This window comes from Anser anser, assembly GCF_964211835.1.
Source record: "Anser anser genome assembly, chromosome: 6".
NCBI lineage: Eukaryota > Metazoa > Chordata > Aves > Anseriformes > Anatidae > Anser > Anser anser.
The window spans coordinates 25,509,477-25,531,542 of NC_139726.1; the positions used below are offsets into that span (position 1 = coordinate 25,509,477).

General features: G+C 37.5%; 1 protein-coding gene across 8 annotated transcripts in view; it reads right to left on the reverse strand.

The window, feature by feature from the left end:
- The window catches only part of CERKL (CERK like autophagy regulator), a 57,338-nt gene that overhangs the window by 30,209 nt on the left and 5,063 nt on the right, over nt 1-22,066 (reverse strand). The window contains exons 1-2 of one of the 8 annotated variants that reach the window (XM_083842843.1): nt 20,906-21,917; nt 20,441-20,484 (exon numbers count right to left, since the gene is read on the reverse strand). The exons of 4 other annotated variants lie outside the window; for them this stretch is intronic. In XM_083842843.1, the coding sequence (XP_083698969.1) occupies nt 20,441-20,484; nt 20,906-21,012 (151 nt within the window). In that variant the 5' untranslated portion in view covers nt 21,013-21,917. Of the gene's footprint in view, nt 1-10,355; nt 10,613-10,651; nt 10,894-19,562; nt 19,974-20,440; nt 20,485-20,905; nt 21,918-22,066 lie in introns of those variants that run through there. 3 more of the 8 variants (XM_083842847.1, XM_083842845.1, XM_083842846.1) reach the window with 3 other exon arrangements.

The window sequence follows — 22,066 nt, forward strand, 5'->3', positions numbered from 1 at the left end:
ATCACATGTGTCAATCACTAATCTTATATTTTACCAACTCTATTATTTAGGTTAGGTATCCTGCTATACAAATAGCACAATTTCAAAGTGGCTATAGTATCTCTTTTTTGATTCAAAGGACTAAAACAAATTTGAGGCTTTAAAAAAGTGACATCTCCCCCTCTTTTTGCGTTGTTATTGAAGTGACAAGGCAAATTCTTCGTTCTCTTCTGAGTCATCTCTCTCAGAGATCAGAAAGTGTGCTAGGACCTAAGCTGACTATATAAATATAGCTAATTACATATATAATTTCATTTATTTTTCCAATTGATACTACTGCTGCCCTTTGGGTTTAGACTAGAAAGAGATCAGAAAACAGCTGAGCAAAACCAGAAAAATACACCGAAAGCATGTCACCCATCTTTTCTTTCATTTTCAAGTTACATATTTGATTTAGACAACAAGAAAAACCATTTCAAAAGGGCTTGTGACAGTTCAAAACTCTCAGCCCCGGAGAGGGTTGTGTCAGGCTGGAACATGAAATGAAGGCTTTCTTATCTTGGGACTGACATACACGAAGATCTTGTGGTTGCTGACAGTGTCATGTAATGACACTAGTTGCAAATGCCTTTTGGAGGTGTAATAATTGAGCCACTGTGGTATAGGCTTATTCTGTTCCTATTCTGCTCTCTTAAGATGTAAGACACCCAATTCCTCAAAAACAAACCCAGTCAAATACACAGACTGAAGGAAAAAAGTCACCATTCCTGTAGGAGTCAGATATTCTGGACAGGAAAAGCAAACTTTCTCTGCTATGTGCTTACAGCAGATGCAATGTGCTATAGACCAATAAAGAGCCCCTCACAGTCCATGGCAGAAAAAAGCTAGAAAAAGAAACCTTTTTGAAATCTAGCAGCAGCTCAGTCAAGTGGTTTCTCAATAGCAAAAGGCATACCAGAGTGTGGTACCAGACCTTTGCCATATAGTACACCGAAGTTCCCAGGAGAAGCTGTGAAATGCTATTGCAGAGTTCTTCCTGGAGAGGAAGGACAGCACTGAGACCACAAAAACAGGGCTCACCTGTCCCAGTACCCCACATTAAGCAGAGGGTTTCAGCAAGGTGAAAGTTTTTTTGAGCAGGAAAAGAAGCCTGCATGGATTCTTGTGAGGGTTTGAGATCAGCATTTCCCAGCACCTGTCCCTGAACCAGGCCCTGCGGTGGCCGCACTCCTCTGCAGACGCCCCGCAGGATGGCACGCCAGCGGCAGGCTCAAAGGGCGAGCGGGCACCCATGGCACCGAAGGCTGGATTCTTACCAACTCTACATCGCTCCTCTAAAACACCTGGGGAGTCTTCGTAGACCTTAAATGAATCACTTGGCAACATCCTGGATCACTTGTCTAGAACTATAGATATAGATGCTTATTTAAGACCCATCTTAACTATAAAAACAGCATTTTCAAAGGGGAGGTCTGCTCATCTTTTTTCCAGAAACACTTGTCAGACACACAGGCCACTGGACATTCCAGCACACACACAGTGTTTTAGGAACTTGGGTAAGCAACGACACATGAAGTATAATAGCAGCTGCTCAGCAGTTATTCACCCAGACAATACAAATATGCTAAATGGGTTTGCTTTTTAAGTATTTTAAATTAAATAACATTTTGGAATATTAGCTTTGCTGAGAACATCACAAATTTTGTTGTGCTAATGTTATGCATACAAACCGTAAATAGATTACAAACATTAGGCTATTTGTCCTGCACAAAACAATAAAATGAAGGCCTGCTCAAATACTCTATTTCTGCTAGTAGTTTCCATAATACGACCTTAGTTGTCAGTCAGCTAAGGCTCATCTCATCTTGTCTCTTCATGCTACTACTTCAGCCAGAGTTTTATTTGCTTTTAAACCTTCCTCTTCCTCTACATTTGACATAGTTGTTGCTTAGATGCACATCAAAACTTTTGAAAATTAAAATAATACATTCTTACTAGGCAGCGTTACATTTTCAAAAATAGTATTTGACTCCAGCTGTTCTACTGGAACACATTTTTAAATACAGCTTGGAGAAGTATATAAACTATAGGAATACTGAATCATACAAAAGCATCATCCTCAAGTTTTAAGTTGTAAAGGAAATACTGAATGAGTTAGTATGATCAGAACCGGCAATTTTTACTACAGTTGAAAAGGAGTCTTCATGCAAGGCCTTAGGGCTATTGTACAATTTTTTATCTTCCATCTTTACTGAAAATAAGATCATCACAAATACAGTAAAATTTGATAAAAAATTCAGGTGAAAATTTAAGTCATGAGTTATATGTATATATTTTATATATTTATAAATATGTACATATATTTATAAATATATTGTATATATTATTATAAAATATCTCTAACAGGTAACAACCAAGTTTACTTTAAAAATAAAGTACATATTGGATTAGACACTTTTTTAAACTTCAAAAAAAAAACAACAAACTATCAGTTTGTTAGTATCATATTGGTTATCGCTAGCTGTTTCAGGACATTAACTGTCCTCTCACATTACTTAGAAAGATATTGGGTACCATCTGTTCTTGCAAGAGATTTAAGTATACATCTATTAGATATCATGCTATTTATTTAATTCAGTACCCACTTCCCATTGTTGTATCTTCTGAAAAAAAAGTCAATTTAATTACAAGGAATAAAGATAATCTCTTCTACCAGGCTGCCCTGTCATCATGAGAGCTGAGAGGGAACCTGTATGAAGTAGGTTACAGGCGTTAGGAAGAGTAAAACTAACAGCACTTAACATTTAACAAAGACCTAACAAAAACAGAATATATGGCACTTAAAAAAAATTACTATAAGCCAAGAGCTTGTCTAAATCAATCTCAGCACATCTGTCTGATGTAGAGCGTAAACAGGATTAGAGTTGGATTTATCTGCTTGACGCTAATTGTACTCACAGTTTCTGCACATGTCCACTTTTTTTTCCCCCAAAATACAGCATGAAAAAAGGCCTGCCTGATATATGAATTTCTAGGAAGTGTTATGCTTCAATTTATCCCATCTCTGTTTTTAAAAAATTAGACTATCCTACATTTTTCCTATTTACAGTAATCTCTTATTTAATAAAAAATTTTGTCTAAATACACCAAATCAAAGGGTGAAGTATTAATGCACTCAAATACAGCTTAACTGTAAATAGCAAATAATTTTAAGTGTTAAACTAAGTTTTAAACAAATAGAGTATCTCATGATTACAGCAAAATTGATCAAAACATACAAAAGAAAAAAAACAGTATTATAGAAAACAGAACAGCTTGAAGAAATGCATCATTAAAATATAAGCACCAACACTTCAACAACATAACATTTGTTGGACTGTTATCTGACAATAGAGGCCCAACATCTAGGAGTGGTATCTGAGGACTTAATTTCTGTAACAAATATCTGAGAAATACATAAGTCAGGTGTCTGTATAGTTCAAGTACAAGATTTGGAAATAAGGAACCTAAGGTTCTACTCCCTTGGTCACGAATTCTTCGTATGACCTTTGGCAAGTCACGTAGTCCCACTTCATTCTATAGATAGAACTATTACACATTTTATCCTATTAGGCTCTCAAGTTTCCTTCATTGATAGTTCATTGCTATACCTGAGTACAGTGTAACATAATAGATAAACAGAAATAAAACCATCAAGATTATACCAAACAAAATACAGTGAACAGTAGTTATTACAGTTCCTCTTACACAGCATGAACACTGTCTTCAACACTATTATTCCAAATATACAATAAAATACAACTGTATTAATATATATTTTTAAAAGGAAATAGAATGAAAAATAAAAACAGTTTTGACAATATGTTCACAAATTTATGCTTAGCAATATTTATTTAAAAATAGTAATTTTAAATAATGCCTAACTATTGTGTATAAAACACCAAGTACTAACTCAAGCCCATTCTTTCCATCAGAAAGTGCAGTAAGGGCCATGCACCTGACTCATGAAACCACTCCAGAGTTTTCAGCTACTACTTTGGTTATGAAGGACTAGCAATGAGAACTATAAATGTGAAAGTATGATCATTTTTTGCCAGAAGAGCTAAGAATTACTGTATAGCTCACGTCAGACTATTCAATATTAATTTAAATACACAAAACATAAGACAGAAAAGCTACTTTCAAAACATCTGAATTTTCAAGCTATTTCAAAAAGACCAGTCATGCAACACCGGGGGGGGCAGGGGACAAAAAAACCCACGATGCTATGCCTCCTACTCTCTTTCATCTCTTTCAGAAAGCAAAACTTCACTTACTACTTGGCCAGAATATTGAACAATGAGATGGAGAGAAGGTGGTAAAGGTGGTACAGCATAGGCCAGGCTGGGGAAGACCTGTTTTTTGTTGTTTGTTTTTTAAGATCACCTTTATGCTACTTTAGTCCTTTTAAATGGTGTTATAAAGAGATACATAACACAACCAAGACCTTAGTTTAGAAAAATATTTTCCAGACTGTGTGTAATGACCTCCTAGGGAACCACAAGAAGCTCAGGAAGTATTACAAAGCACTGAAGAGATGCATCGCAGATCCTCCAGACCTGGAGAATAAAAGCAGGGTGCAGCTACTACCTTCATCTTTTAACGCCACCTATTTACTTGTAGCAACAGCTGTAACCCTTCAGGGCAGAAAATTGAGCTTAAAAGCATCTGACAGGAAAACAACCGATTTTCATTCTCCTTTAGAGAATCTCAGGGTGAAGTGATGTATTTTGCCAAGCCAATGCAACACCGTGCCATTAATCCCTCTTCCAATATAGGCACCTACCACAACTGTGGAGTCCAGCCTTTTCTTTGTTTTGTGTCTGGCACTTGACAAGCCAAGTTGAGTCAATTCAACTCCCTAAGGTAGCATAGATTGTCCATTTTATTTTATTTTTTTGCTGGCTTAGTCTTCTGACAAGTTGGTTAATGCAGTCATTTCAACACAAGTCCTGCAACCAGAGATGGCTCAAAGTGATAAGAATATACATAGCAGGAAAGGAGGAAGGACTGGAACTGTCTCTTTTCATCAGCATGAAGTCAATGCAGCTTGAGCCAACATGCTGTGCGCGTTAACTTCTAATTGCTAACTCCTCAAAGATCATCAACAAGAGTCAGCAAGAACTGGGAAAGATGCACACTAATTTTTTAGAACTCTATTCATGTGTTATTAAAAAAACATATAATACTCAGAATAAAACTGTACTTTAAAAGTCTATAATGACACAGTTTGTTGGACAAAAAATGACATTATTTTAATACAGCAGCAAAAGGCATCATGATAATTTTTTACTATTCACGTTTAGCAAAGTCACCCCAAAGAAGGAAACATGGCTGAAATTACCAGCCAGCAGGTCACTCTTCTCTATACAATGCTTTATTTCTGTATATGTCCAGGAGTACATTCCTGTATATTCATACAGGCATAATGTTCCTAGAAATAAAAAGGTTATGAAAGAATACTTTCATAATGCATTAGGATAGTCACCTCAAAAGCATTTCAGTCCCTACTTCCATAAGTCCCTCCCATGGTATTGTAGCACAACGAGTTTAATATAAAGCAGTCCAAGAAACAGAAGCAAGAATCCTTGACTCATGACTTCAGTTGGTTGCTTCCTCCAGCCTTCTGCCCTCCCTTCCCATCTCTCTCCATGTTCCAAACTTCTCTTTCCACAGGACTCCTTCACCAGTTGATTCTGATCCCTGTCCTCTACCACATCTTTTAAAAACTAATCATTCTTGTCCTTCCAAATACCCTAAGGCCTTCCTTCTTGCATGAGGCTCAGTACACGTCAGTCCCTGAAGCTTTCACTCACATCATGTTCCATGAGCAGCAAAGCACCTTGCTCTCAAACTACAAGGTAACAGCAGAACTTTGTCAGCCAAATACACCAAAATTCATATTTTGAAAGGAAGCCCAATAGTTTATTGAATAAAGACCTGAGCCAAAAAACAGCTCCACCATTGTGTGATTAAAACTTAGCACAAGACCTAGCATTTTTTCCAGACAAGAAGCTCCGCCTTAAGGAAGAGTTTCCCATTCGTTCTCCAACAAACAATTTAAGGGAGATTGTGAATTGAAAAAATAATCTCCAAAGAAGATCTGCTGGGAATGATGCTTTAGAGAACAGGGTTAGCTGAAAGGAAGGGATGCAGAGAGCCATTCTGAAACTAACGCACTTGACAGGGGACATGTGAAGTCTTTGCTTTTTAATAGTTACGTTTTCTCATTAACATCACATTAAGAAAGAGGTCACTGAAAATAAATTTACTATAGAAAGCTCTACATTTTACATTAAGAGTGTGGCCCACATAGTGCCTAATTTCATAATACGATTGGGAAAGTAGCAGCAAACCTTTCACAAAGTGCCTGAAACTCTGTGGCGTTTCCTGTAAGAAGTGGAAGTTATGTGACAAACGTCCATGCAGTGGAACAAACATCAGCAGTTTGCATCCTTTCGTAAAGCCTCTGCAGACACGGGCATCAGATAAAATGGATAGCTTTACAAAGACCAGCAGCACCACTAACATATAATGGAATTAATTAAAAGAGAGAGATCGGTGAAATAAAACAGAAGACTGGGATCTAACGACTTATGTGATTTAATACAATGGGCTAGCAGAGCTGAAAGGTACTAAAGAAACCCCAAAGAGGAAACATGAGCTTCATTTCACACTCTGTTGAAAAATCTCACATATACACACCATTTTGTACCTCCTAATTTGTGTCATAATCATGACAATTACTTCTGCCATTTCAGAAAATAATGGTGAAAAATTAAAATCACCTTCCAAGCCCACATGACATTACCAAGTTTGATCAATTACAAGTTAATAATTAATTCTACTTGCACTCTTACTGGCAAGAGATTTGCTTCAGCCTCAAATACAGATTTACAAACCATCCAATACTGCTAAATACCAGTGTCTGACATTCAGGAAATTCAGCATGCCTCGAATATCTGAATTTTCATCTTTTCTGAAAAGATTTTCAAGCAAACATTTTCTTCAGAAAAAAAAAAGAAAAAAAAAAAAAGAACAGACACATCCCATTCTAAACACCAGACAATTCCCTTCCATAAGCTATTGGTAATTCATGCATATTAGCAATTCATGCTTTTAGGTACTGAAGCACAGCTATCAGCTGCTAGATAAGCTCATCCATGAACCTCTCATCGATTAACAGCTACATGTTCAGTTTTACACTCATTGATCTTTAGTCTGTTTTTCTAGGAGATTTCTTCATAAACTCAGCCATCCTTTGTATCATACTGCCTGAACCTTCTACACTCGCCCAAGGGTCGGAGATGGCAGCAGCACCACCAAAATCCTCTGGCGAGTATAAAACCCTTCTCTCGCCCCCAATGCGCTTCAGCTCGCTTGCCGCACAGGAATCGGAAGACTGTAAGACTACACCACTTTGCCTGCAGGGATGAATGAATCCCATTTTGTTCATGTAGACCACACTTAACAGACTTAAAAAAAATGCAAAGAAAAAAAAATGTTAGATGATCTTTATATTTTTTCCCCTTGCTCTTAGTGAAAATGTTCATATTTCTCTAATTAACTTTACAAAACATTTTTGGCATATTAAAACATATTTTATTCAACATGATATATGTTTAGTATGAAAAATAATTGCTTAGAACACAATACAAAATTTAAGGTATACTTAGTCAGGTTTTCGGTATACAAATGAGTTCTTTGTACGACGAAGAAAGCTTTCAAAATACAATACTCTAGAATCTTTCTGGTATTACTATCATTGTTAGTATAGGGAACTTGCTACATTTACAGTGATGCATAATCCTGTGACTGAGGAAATTACATTCTCAGACTTTCATCAATTCTAAGATTTTGTTTGTAGCTTAACACGATGACAAAGCTCTCACAAAAGATTTGATACCAATATGATGTGACACAACTGAACCAAACCTTAATTTCACTCACAGTAAGAAATCACAGGATTAAGTAACACTGTGCAGTCTTTTAGAAAAGTTTATTGCTTCCAGATGGATGCAAGTTTCCTTTCAGCACTGATTTTATCTTCTGTACACAGGGTGCCAATGTTGCTATAAATATAGACAAAATGTAGTTATAAAGATAAATTATTAAAATATTGACATAAACAGGCTTATACAATACTGCCTCTTTCCACAGAGGGCAACTACATTAGAGCAATGCATATATTACAAATGTTCAACATTAAAACACACGCACCCGTTTCAGAAATTACAGCCCATGTATGAACAAGCACAAATTTACAAGGTATCCATAAAATGACTTCTAATTCAAACTGCGTGCTCTTTGCCCCACGTTGTGTAGTGCCATGTGTTTCACTGCATGGTGCACACTACCAAGATGTCCACCTGTGCCCATGTATCTGTGCAGCAAGCTAAGTATACGCTTACTTCATTTAGCAGCAGAACTGTTGAATATACACTGTAATAATACACGTATGTTGAAATTAAACTAAAACTGTAAATAATAAATGTAAGCTCATTAAATTTCAAACCATGCGCTCAAGACACTGACAAAGTATATCAACAGCTCTACAAAATGTTTTAATAAAAAAATGAATTGTGGGGAATAACTGATTAGACTGTAAGAAAATCATATACAATGTTATTTTGGAAATCAAGATACACTAAAAAATTATGGGGGGAAGCTGGTACTTTGAGTTGTTTTAATATTTTATGTTGTTACACAGTTCAGGAACTGTAAGAATATTGGTCACAAGTTATTTAAAATATTTGAAATTATCACGAGATTCTCAAAAATCTAAAGATCTCCAACTTTCTTTAGATTTATGTAATAACCACTGCATAAATTTGAATAAGATAATGCATTTTAAATAACATGCAGAATCCAGAAAATGCTTTATGAATAATATTTTAGCATTAAGTACCATGAAATTCAAAATTAACAACCAGTATAAAAATAACTTTCACTTTTACGTCAAACTGCATTAATACACTAAGTTACACATGGAAATGTATGCATTTTCAGACATATCAACTGACACTAATAAAAAAAAAAACAGACGCTAATAAAAAATTCTAAATAAATAAATAAATAAATGAAGCAAAAAACACCCCACAACAGTCCATGACTTATCCTTCACATCTTTGCATGGCTGGTAACCTCAAACAAGTCATCTCCCATTGTTTTTAGGCAAATTGGCAAGTTCCTTGTCATTTCAACCTATTACTCTTAACTTCGGTATTGTAACTGTAGCTACATAACACATTTACAAATGTATTCCTAATCATAGTCACTAAAGGTGATTTGTATCAAAGCATGGAAACCTAAGGACGTTTTCATAGTCTTTTGAATATATTTGGGGAGATAAGTAATAACCACACAAAGAATCACAAGAATGCAGCGTGAAAGAGTACCAAGAATTACCAGGATCAAATAGAAAGACCACTAATGAACTTAACAAAATACTCAATTTCTGATGAGTTCTTGCTGTTGGAGAAACACGCATGTCAGATGACAAAAATACTTTTCAAATTTCTATTAAAAACCGTGAATTTTTACTCCTCCAAAATGTGAAATGCTAGCACTATATCAAATGGTCACACATCTACAGGGACTACTATCACTACAAGGTTTAAATAAGTATCTCACTTGGAGATCCTGAAAATTTTACTCTTAGCATAAAGATCCTGCATATGGTTGCAGGATCAGGGAGAGATTCACATTCAAAGTACCCATGCAGCCACTAACAGATGCATCTTCAAACTGGATTCAGCAGCAGCTTAGTTAATCCACACCATTACTTCAGAAACACGTCAACTAGCTACCCCTATCACTAAAATCAAGCTACTCTACAGCCTTTGCAAAAAACTGAGACTAAGAAAACTCAAGTAATGATGTCTTTGACAGGATCTTATGCTATAGATTACAATAAATATGACTCACATCTGTCCTCTTTGCAGAAAGCCTACTTTCACAACCAACAAAGCCAAATGATGATTATCTTAGAGTCTTTACAGCTCTTTCTACGGGAAATATAAAAATAAAAATTTGTTGTAAAATTCTTTAAGTAGATGCAGCTTAGGAAGAGGCATATCAAGAGGGGAACAAAACATCTACAGCTGAAAATACACAAATAGGGAACAACAGATCAGAAAAAAAAAAAAAAGAGTAATTCAGAATTGGAAAACTCCAAAACCTAGTGAAGACTTCCAGCAGTGTTCAGAAAAATTCTCAGCACCACTTACTCATCTCCCTCTTCTAAAATAGGCCATGTAGTTATCAATAAGGATGGAAAAGTTCAGAGTCTAAAATGGCTGACGCAGAACAAAAGTCTTCATTATGAACATAAGTACCTTGCAGATGGAGGCTAGGCAAACACTGATGTACAAATTCTACCAAGAAAACTTGCTTAGCAGTGCAAATACAGGTAGAGTTGCAGACGAGTAATGTGTGCTCTTTTACATAAAATATAGTTTAAATATAATTTAGCTGTTTTCTGGTACATAAGACCAGCAATATCAGCTCAGAGCAAGAGTCCATCTGGCCCAGTATCCTGTGTCAAACCATAGCCATAAGCAGATGGTAAGAGAAGAGAAGGAATCGAGCAAGCATTTTTTCTATTTCCCTCTAATACTCTTTTACTCCCCACCTGCTTTCATTTGGGATACCCAGAACTGACTGTGGTTTCTAGGTATTTAACAGCCCTCAAATGAGGCCTTCAGTCTGCAGCTGAATCCACAAAATCTTTTAGCATCACCAATATCCTTCAGCACTATGTTTCACAGTTCTTTTGTATTCACTGCATCCTTTTGTTTTGAGCCTGGTTCTTCTTATTTGATACACCTGATTTATTATATTGGAAGGTAGAAAGCTATTGCCATCTGCTCCCCCCATGCCCTATCTCAACTGCCTCTCTGTCAGATCAAAAAGAAATAATCCTTAACATAATAATCCATACAACAGTTTAAGTGATAGATGATATTTTCTTCAGAATAAACTTATGATTATATACAGTAGGAACAGTCTAACAACAGTTCCTGATCTTGATCCCAAGCTGATGATGTTAAATAAGAGATGAATACATTACGGTATTGTAATTACTGTTAATTGTATCAACTCTTGATTCACTGTCACATCTGTAAAATGGACATGTCTCTGAAGTCGTGCTGTAGGACAGAACCAACAGTATCTAAATGCTTTTCCATTTCTATTTTAACAGCCCACAAACATACAAACTCAATGTTTCTGCTTCTCTGTGTTTACCCCATGTCAGCTTTTTCCCTTCCATACCCCTTTCCAACCACATTGTTAATACCAGAGGCACTACGAACTTTTCAGGCAGCCTTCACTCCATGCATTAGAGAAAGAAAACAAACACTAGAAACATAAAACAAATAGAAACATATTTAAAGACAGCCTTCTTTCTACTGTAAGTTCATTTCATTAGTCTTCTTCTGCACACAAACTAATATTGTTAAACTTGCAAATGCAAAAAAGCAGTATCTGCTTTAAGGAAAACAAACAAGTGTATATGTATAAATCATACCCTCGGCTCAGTACTGAATTTATGGGTACATTCCACAAATGGTTTCCATAAAATGAAACCTAAGGATGAAACTTCAAAAAGACAACCTGCTTGTTTACATCATATTTTAAATAATTAACTCTCCAACAAATGTAAGTGCAAAGAAAATGCTGTTTTGTTTGTTCTTCTGTAAGAAATAAACATACAAAAAAAAAAAAAAACCCACACCCTTAGTTGTTACTATTCCTCCTTCACAAAAGATGTACGAACAGAAAAGGACCTGGAGGATCTTCCCAGTTTAATCACAGCCTTATTTAATAAACACATTGCTGTTAAGTGACCAAGAATCATCACATTTCTTGTGAAATATTCATAAGCATTCTTTTTCCTTCAAAAAAAAAAAAAAGCAGTACCATGTTAAAAATACATATCTATGTAAAATCTTTTCCTGATTATCTGAACATGTTGATATGTTTTTGTGGGCTTACCCTACAACATACTAACTGCAGAAATTGCTACACAGCACCACAGATCAGTTCAAAGTTTGAAGTCCACATGAGTTACCAACAGCTACAGCCACCTATCTGTTTGTGTACTATTGACTAGTGCCATGACAATTTTGATCCCTTGCTAATTATCTCTCCGCCAGGTACATTCACCTTGTAGAGGCAGCAGAGCAGGCCCTCGAAAAGTCCAGCACCACTCAGGTCTGGATCCTTTCACTGCCCTCCCCGGCAGGGCTGTGACGAGCAGTTCACCAGGGAGAAGAGCAGGGCAGGAACAATTTCTTGGTGAACCATCTTCAATACACTCAACAGACCAGCCAAGGAAACGTGTTATTTTCACATAAAATCCCAGCCAGTCATCTTGAAATTTTTCCTGTTTCCTTCTACTTTATTCACATGAGTTGTCACCTAAGTCAAAATACAATTGACTTTGATTTTAAAGCCATTTTCATATGTTACTTTAAGTGAGACTATTTCACTTATTCTGTTTCTGCTATACTAAGCAATACAGAAAAATATAAAGACAATTTTTTAAACATCTGTCAAATAAGTGTTTTTAATGTAATGATGAGCATTTAACTACTCAAACTCAGTATCTGCAAAACAGCATTATATTTAGTCATCAGTATTTATTACTGTTACCCTTAGCATGATCATTTGTATGTGAAATTTTGTTTTTCCAAGACTGGCTGCACTGTGTAAAGCTCTGTTTCCAGGATACGTATAATAGTGCAGCACATAACATCTGTTGCTTTGCATTTTCTGAGCTTTGCAAAGCATACTTTCCTATACTCACTTGAGTGTATGAGCTGACAGAAGAGATATATGGTCACAGTTCAAACAAACCGACAGCTACGACTACTACTCCGAACTAAAAAGCCTCTAAGTAACTACCATCTTACATAGCCTGCCTGAACAGACAAAAGCTGGGAAATCCAGAGTTCAGCACTGAATTCTGTTCATGAACTGACCATTTGTTTAGAATTGCAACACACAGGGAGGAAACAGCCACATGCTAGATGAGAGAACTGCGGGGTAAACCCAGTTACCATACGCTTCTAGTCAGAGATTTAATGTGTTCTTACATCTACAACTGAATGAGAAGCTGGGGTGGGAGGAATTGCTGCCAGACCTTAAACATAAGTAGAATTTTATTCCATCAAATCCTTACAGAAAGGCTAGTATAACACAAGGCTCACATGAAAATTCAGACCTACATTTTTTTAAATACATTTTCTTATTCTTTTTTTTTTTTTAACCAAACATATTTGTCTGTTACCACACTGACAGACCATGGCAGAGCTTCCATGCTATTACTGAGGAAAACTAACAGTTCCTTATAACATAAGGAAAGCAAATGGTGGGCCTGGAAAATAATTTTTAATACCTCTACAAGTTGTCTTGGGGTCATGTGAATAACTTTTGATCCACTTTGGATTTTGAGCTCCAATTTTACAAAAAAAGAAACACTGTAGTTTGAAATACTCTACAAGCTCTGGCTTGCAATCACATTACAAAACCTTCAAATTAGTATGGCTTGAAGCCTTTTCTTGTTTTTTTGCCACTTAAGGACTTACATATTTAATGTATCAATCCCAAAGTTGCTAAGAACTACGTCATCATACATAGATATATATAAGTTCTGTGTTATGATTTTGTTTTCTTTAATCTCTAGCATTCATAATATACTATTCAATATTTGGCATTTACCATACACACTACACAGAAATACTTGGTAACGTTCAGCTAGGATGACAAATACAAATCACAAGAAAAAAAAATCATAAAACAAATACCCACCTATGAAAAAAAAAACAAACAGGATATTCTTCAATCCTAAAAAGAAACACACTAGGAAAACATGGGGAAGGAATCAATTCAGAAGCCCACCCTCAATCCCTACATAAACATTTCAAAACACTCCCACTTACAAGCATGATAAAGACACAAATACTGCTCAAGAGTTTAAACAAATGTGTTCGTCTCCAGGCACCAAACTCATTCCCAAAAGATAAACCTATAGACTACTTTTCTACATCAGACATGAGCAACTCCTGAAAGCTAACTAAATAAGGGGGATTTGGATGTTGTGGAGAATGCAGCATAGATTCTTCTCCAAAAAAGAAATGGCACTGTTGGCAATTCTAGCACCACAAACATTCCAGGTTTGGGGGACATTTCTTGTTTCTCCACTGGACTTACTTTTTTTTTTTCCTCTCATTTTTAATCACTCCACAAGGACGCACAATAGGAAAACAGCTTTATTGAGACATTATGGGGAGCACAATGTTCTCATTCAGTAGAAGCAGTGCATTTTTAATCTGCATAGTTTAATAATAAGAAAATACGTTAGGTTTTTAGGTTCAACCAAGAAAGACAACTGCATGTTAAATGAGTTGACTTTATTTTTCCTTTGGTAAATTTGTCATTGAAAAATATGAAGTAAATTACTTCTAGATTCATAATCACCTTTGGAATTAATACACTTTGAATAAAAAGGTATAATGAGATGAGAATGCATGTCAATACACAAAGCCAAAGAAATACAAGAAGCCTAATTATTTTTCAAAATACTAATCTCATACATGCATTTAATTTTTAAAACCATGAAGAGTATTATGTGAAAGCAAATACTATCTTCATACAAACATACATCATACATTGGAAGCAAAATAATCAGTCACTTTTCCAAATAACACAAGCTCAACACACCGTGGTTTTTTTTTCGTTGTTGTTTTTTGTTTGTTTGTTTTTCCTGCAGAGGGCCACAGCAAAACAGTTTGATAATAAAAGCTGAAGTCCCACACAAATACCAATGTCTTCAACTCTTTATCATAATCTGTATAAAATCCAGTTACCCAGACCCATCTACATGTGAAAGATGATTATACAGCATGCCTATTCACCCAAGAGGAAGAGCTTCCAACAGGCTAAGAACCCATTTGGGCTGCATTTACAAGGTCATAACTAAGCTGCCAGTCGCAGCGGCACACCACAGCTGAGCTTCACCTGTATTTGCTGCTTCACTCATTCAGCTTCACTTGCAGACATCATCCTAAGCTGTTATCACTGTCCACACCATAAACTGTGCTTCACCGAACAGGGGAAGGGTCCCCAAGCTGTGAGAAACGAGTTCCAGAACTTCTTCCCTAGTGAAACAGTTTGAGAAATGCTGTCCTTGCACAGCCTGCACACACAAGTATTTTTAAGACCATCTAAACAGTGGGAAAGGGGAAGTTCTAGTCACCTATTTCAAGTTGACATTTCAAGTTGAAATAATAACAATAATGTAACTCTATGTAAAAAGGTTGATTTATCAACTTTCAGCTGCACTTAACTCTGTAGCATGCCAGAGTATGATGAAATCCAATTAAATCAAAAAATAGAGAGTTAACGTCTGTGAAATAGGAATCAATTTAGAAAAAGATCCCAGTGTAATGCAATTCTATAGGAGTCCCAGTAGTAAATGACAAAAAGGTCAAATTTTGAAAGGAAACAGCAGATACCACCACAAAACTAGCAGATGTTCCTAAAGGATCATCTGTACAAAAACATAAGCATATGTGAGAGAAATCCAACACTATCATGAAATCAGTTGGTGTCTAACATAATAGCAGTTCCTTATGGCAATATGGTAATACATGTATCAGATACTCAACACATTATGGCTTTTTGTCTGCACATACTGTTACAACATAAGTCATAAAAACCAAGACCACTGATTTCTTTGAAAGGAAAACATTAGGTCCATGATCCACAAAGACTATCCAATTCTTCAGGTTTATGCTCTCAGATTTGCAGCTATTTAGGGTCATAAATTGTCTAAGAAGGATACAAATATTTTTTAGAGTACTACACATATTGAAATAGAAATATGCCTCTAAAAACAGGGCCTAATGTAGTTGTATACACCTAAATGAAACAGCAAGCAAAAATGGATTCATTGTCTCCAGTGCTTGTTTGCTTGTTTTGGCATAAAAGTGGCAACAGCCACTAGTTACCTGCTGTTCTTGTTTAATGTAACAAATATACATTTTTAAATAAATATATTTAGTTAACAAGACATCTACAATGAAAGGAAAATTGTTTTCCTAAATTTTGTTTATTTTGACTCCAACAAGAACAGACAGACTTCCCTACTTTATTTCTGTTTTATAATTGCAAAATAAAGACAAAAAGGCCTTAATCTAAGCATGTCTTTTGTCAAAATACAAAATAAGAAAATGCAAAAGAACATCATATCCCGAATTCCAGCCCAGTCAGGGAGCACAATCCCCACTGCTGTCCCATGCAGGTACTCCAGAACCTCACCCCACACACACCAAGGAGAGAAACAGCTGCAGGCAAAGAAAGCAAGTGGTGGTCTCAGGGTCTGAATGGACAAGCTATTTGTAAGATTTTGTATTTATTTCCTGCAGATATTGCTTAAAAAAAAAAAAAAAAAAGTTTATGGCATGTTTTCCAGAATCCTGTAGGCTCTTGGACATTTAAAGAGCACTGCTCCTAAATGGGAGGGACTACATGAAAGAAACCACACATTGTCCAAATGTTTGGGAAAGGGTGGCTAGTGCTGCAGACAGACTCGAGCGGTCTGATCAGAGAGACCAGAGTCTCTCTGCCATGGGAGTAAGCTACACCTGAAAGTCGAGATAAGCTGGTAACACATGTGACAACATACAAAAAATGTAAAGGTGCAGAGTAGAGGAACACAAATGGTAAAAATGACAACCAAGAAAAAGATTGCAACAGCATGTAGAATGTGAACAAGGCAGAGAAAAAATAACATTTCTCAAAGGCTGAAGAACAGGACAATTGAGAAACTGAGCTACAAGACTTATGCTTAGAAAAGGAATTTGTGAACTGTTTTTAATGGTTTGAAAAGAACATTAGTTACCAGTGAAGAAGGGATGCTTAGCCCTGTACCATGGTCATCAAAATAGCACTAGCGTGGATATCAAAGACTGGTGAGCATATCAATTTTTTTTTTAATGTATGCGCTCAGATTCTTCCAAAGGAAACAGTTAACTCTTGCACACCTTTGCACAGAAAGCACAGTCAAAGAGCTAGCAGCTATTCTATGAACAGGAAACTGATAAGTTGGGTTTTTTGCTTGTTTTTAAAATATTTTAGCACATGAATTTGCATCCTACCCCTTTTTACCTCACCACCTTATTATGCCTCCTCTGGCTTTCCCTGCTTTTCCTGCCCTGTACCCCCCGGCATGCCCCTGCACATTGACCAACAGCTGTGGTTTCCCCTCCATTCCCTGGTGCCACCGTCCATTGCCCCCAGAGTCCCCCCACACCGGTGTGCCACCTCACCAAAACCCTCGCCCCTCTGCGGCCTGCTCCGCTGCCACTGCCGCCCCCCTCGCTGCCGCACCAGGCCTGCTGGGCCCCGGCAAGCAGCACAGCCCGGCCTGGCTCCACAGCACCCTGCCACCGACCCTCGCTCGCCAGGCAGGAGGAAACATGGAAGAAAGCTGAGCTTTGCCTTGCCAACAGTAACAGCACAGCAAAGCCTAATTATTCCTTAGTGCAACGGGACAATGAAAAAAAGAAAAAAAAAAAAAAAGAAAACCCACTACCTTTAAGCAAGTCTAAAACTCTCCATTTTATGGGCTACCAGAGCTATACGATAACAAAACCCACAGTATCGGCAACAGAAATACATTTCTATTAAAATGTAAATGCCATGAAGAAGAGTTATTACTTATGTGAAAGATAAATAACTTTGGGATCGTGTTAGCTCAAACTCACGTCACACTGTGAAGCAAGTCATGAACACATGCTATTTAACACACATGTAAACCCAAGCACACGGCAATGCAATTTGCAAGACATAGCAAAGAAACTTATTTTCTGGAACAAAGATTTTAATATCTGCTCTTTTTGGATAGAGAGAATCACAATACATACAAAAGCCCCTATTAGATGCCCAGGGTATGTTAATCCCTTTCAACATGCGCAGAGAGGTGCATAAACATGTAAAGTATAGGAAAAACAGCAGAAAACATGAAGCAATGTAAATTGTTCCACAGACACCTAGCCATGGACTCTCCCAGACTGACCGACTGATAAAGGAAAAAAGACACACAAGAGAATCAAGACATTATGTCGAGAAGTTGACTGAAATAACATATTTGTGAGACTGATAATTAACATACTCAATTTCCTTAAATACTTTTTTTTTTTTGGCAAAAAAATGAAAATTAACATTCTTTCACAGTTTCATGCAGCATTTATCTAAGACACATGCATTTTATGGACTTCCCTGAAAAAGATTTGAGAGTCTCTTTCACGTTTAGACACCTTGGGATTGTTTAGGACTGCATGATTTCTTCCTTCAATTTACATCTTAAAGCCATATATCCATGTGATACATACACATCACACTCTCAGTTATACTTTATATTACTTATTTTTGTGTCTTTTCCTCAAAAACAGTTTTCCTACTTAGACAATACATAAGCCACTTAGAGAAATTATGTTCTCTACATGTCAGGCAGAGAATCAAAAGCTTTCAGTTTGACCAACGTACAACTTTGGTAATTCACATTTTGTAACAGGCAGTTCCCATTTCCATTATTCCTGTCTGACCAATAGACTGACAGATGTCTTACTTTAGAGATCCCAAACAGACTATTGGTATCTATTTCACCCACATCTGTTCCTAAATAGCCTTGGCAGCAGGCCACTATGCACTCGGAATTAATTTTAAGTCCTTTATTGCTAACTCTTTCACTGTTTCAATACACCAGTAATTTTTTCCTTATTGCTGCACTTACATAAAATATTTATAAATTCTTATTTTAAATGCATATCAAGAAGATGATACTGTATATACTTAAACTACACATTGATCTTTTCTAACTCATGATAAAAATATATAGTCAATAATACGCTGACCTCGTGATTGCTCCAGAGATATTACTTTCTTGTCAGTCAATTAATTTAGAATATTGTATTCAATTACTCATATAAAAAAAAAGAAAAACATTTTATCTGACAGGTTTTTTACCCAAATACTCAGTCCAGCCTACATGCTGTCAGTCTGAGAGAATGCGTTCATATAACCTTGAGTCAAGTACACTAAACACACAACAAACTACACTTATAAAAAGATTTTCATAATTATCGAAAGCCTCCAGGCTTCCCATACCAATAAAAAACTGAGTCAGTGCTGTTCTTGTTCTGTTTCCTATCTGATAGAAGTCTGCTGAAAAACTGCAATTGCCACAGAGTTTCCCAGTTGAAAATCTTCAAAAAGATGCTGCAGGCTTTAAGGAAGTATCAGGATTAAAGTTCTCATTCACATTCAACAGAGAAGAGAAAAAAAATCATATTGGAAGAACAGAATAAAGAAAGCTGAACTGTTCCAAAATATAAATAACACCCACATCCACCATTGCTAATCCTCTATATTTTATTAGCTTTTAAACTTTAGCCACAGTGAAAAAATACTGCACTCTGAGCACCTCTTCTTAAATGCAAATAATTATTTTTCTGTCATTCTGTCAAGTGTATTACCTTCTGGAAATTTCTAAAAATCACAGCTAATATTCTGATCTGTTTTTCATAGAATCGCTTTGGTTGGATAGCTTTCTCTGCTGTTGCTTTGCAGCAGCATCCAGACTGAGAAGCCCCACAGTCTGAGACTGGATTATTAACACAGAGAGAGAAGTCTTGCCTTTCCTTAACTTCAGCGATGACTTTTATGGCATAGGAAAGTCACGTGGAAAGAAACTAGAGTAAAAAACAGTAATGGCTGCCTGCGAGCTCTGCTTTTCATCCCAGCATCCAATGCATCATTAAAAGCAAGCGACCTGGCAGGTGTCAGAAGGCAGCAGGCTGCTGTGAGAAGGGGCTGAACTGAGCACCCCCACGCTCAAATAGCAGCCTCGTGGCGGGGCAGCCAGGCCCCGCACCACGCTGCCCCCTCAGCCACCCCCCACATCCTCACCCTCAGGCCCCAGGCTCAGGCACTGGTCCAGGCCTTGCTTCTGCCCTAGGCTTTGCTATCGCAGAGGACGACAACTTGCGAACGATCATTCTTATTGGAGCAGGGAGGTAACAAAAACCCTCTAGGAGACTGCTGCTGCAGAAAGCAAGGGGAGAGTAAAGAAGGGAGTTCACTTGGTAATCACATTGGCCAAAAGCTCTACAGAAACAGTGTGGTGGGGCAGAACTGTGCTCACATCAGGGTTTACGTGAACAAACCCAGAAAAAGCAGATGTCATGTACTTGGGAACATTAAGTTGCAGCTCTGAGCTGAAAGAGCCAAGGCGGAACAAGCTGCCTTTTGATGGGAGCCACAGAACTGCGGATTGTAAACAAGGACTTCAGCAAGGCAGGAGTAATCTTGGCAAACTGCTGAGGTGCGAGGGAAGAGAGGAGAAAGCGACTACCTGGCGCTTCTCTGACTTGACTGCCATAGAAGAACGGTCTTGTCCTAAAACAGAAAGAATTAGTACGTACAGGACCAAGCAGGAGACATTTAGTGTCAAATTCAGGCCACCTGGCAAAGCATGTGTTTGAGCCTAAGGTAAATTACATTATGAAACTTTTGGTCTGGAGAAAGTATGCTTAAACCAAATCCCAGGGGAATGGACCACTGAGAGTGATCCGTGCTGTTCAGATAGCCGTCGGCCATCTCTTGTACCTTCACAGCTCAGGCCATGCACTGCACCGCTGCACTATGGTCACACAGAACGAGGCAGTCACGGGCGGCTCCTGCAGCACCAGCACATGTCCCACACTCAAACACTCCCTGGTAATTGCTACTCAGATACAAGAACGTGGGAGAGAAAAAACATCCAAATTCCAAAATCCCTATTTGACCTCTGCGATTGCCGAACAAATACCATCCTGACCTCCAGCATCCAAGACGGAAGGCAAAACAGACAAGTCCTCCACTGGATCCATGCTGCAAGGGCAGCAAGCCCAGCACAATGAAATCCTCAGCTCCAGCTGAGCTCATCTACAGACACAGGCAGGCACACACAGAGCTGTGCCAGCCCAAAGGAAGGAGTCACAGGTATTGGCATCTATTTAATGTGCATTACACTTACATGTTTACATTTACATATTTACATGTGCAGTAAGAGTCAAAATCCTGATATAATTGACATCAACTTGTCAGCACTGCTTAGTTCTGTCATCCACAATATGTTTGACTTTAAACACAGAGTACTTTGTTATTTTGCAGGAACTAAGACAGAAAATCTCCCCTTGTCTGTGTGAGTAAACTCAGGGTGAAGAGTTCTTACACAAAGTAGCAGTTTAGGGGGACTGGACTTTTCATAGAAAAACAAAAAAGAACAATGTATTCCCATCCCTGGAAGCATGAAGCAATACATATTGAAATTCATTTTTCTTGTTTGTACCTTAAAATCCACCACTGGTAATAATTTAAAAACAATCATGGACTTATAGTTCCTGATATATGACGATTCAAGCTACATTAAAGTAGCTAGCACATAAAATGGCAATCAAACTAGAGCGTTCCACATGGAACTAAATAATTCATAAATTACACTTCAGATCACGTACACAGAGACCTGTAGATAGTCCCAAACGGCAAGGAGGAGTGGCTACAGAGTTGTGCGTTACTGAAACTGCCACACTGGCTCCACAAAAGGAAGGTCTGCACAAACATCAGCACAGACATCATAAGAACTGAACAGCCCTGCTGAAAAGCAGGTATTTCTGTCTTTGCACAACACTGCATGAATGTGGTTACACAGCTCAGAGGCCAAGAACCAGCAGCTGCGCATGGCACCACACTGCTTGGTTTGAGTAGCTTTGGTGTCCCTAAATGCTACATGAAGTGAAGCGTATCTTCAGCTCTGGGCATTTGAGCACTCCTCCACAGCAGTAGCACCGGAACAACAGCGTTCCACACAGCTCTGGAGCCACATCTTACCCGTACAAAGTTTTAAGATCCTTCAGAAATAATGCTAAACTGAACTCGGAGTTTTAGGCCTGGAGAAGTTAACTGTGCCGTAACAGACCACAGCTGTGTTGTCTGGAAA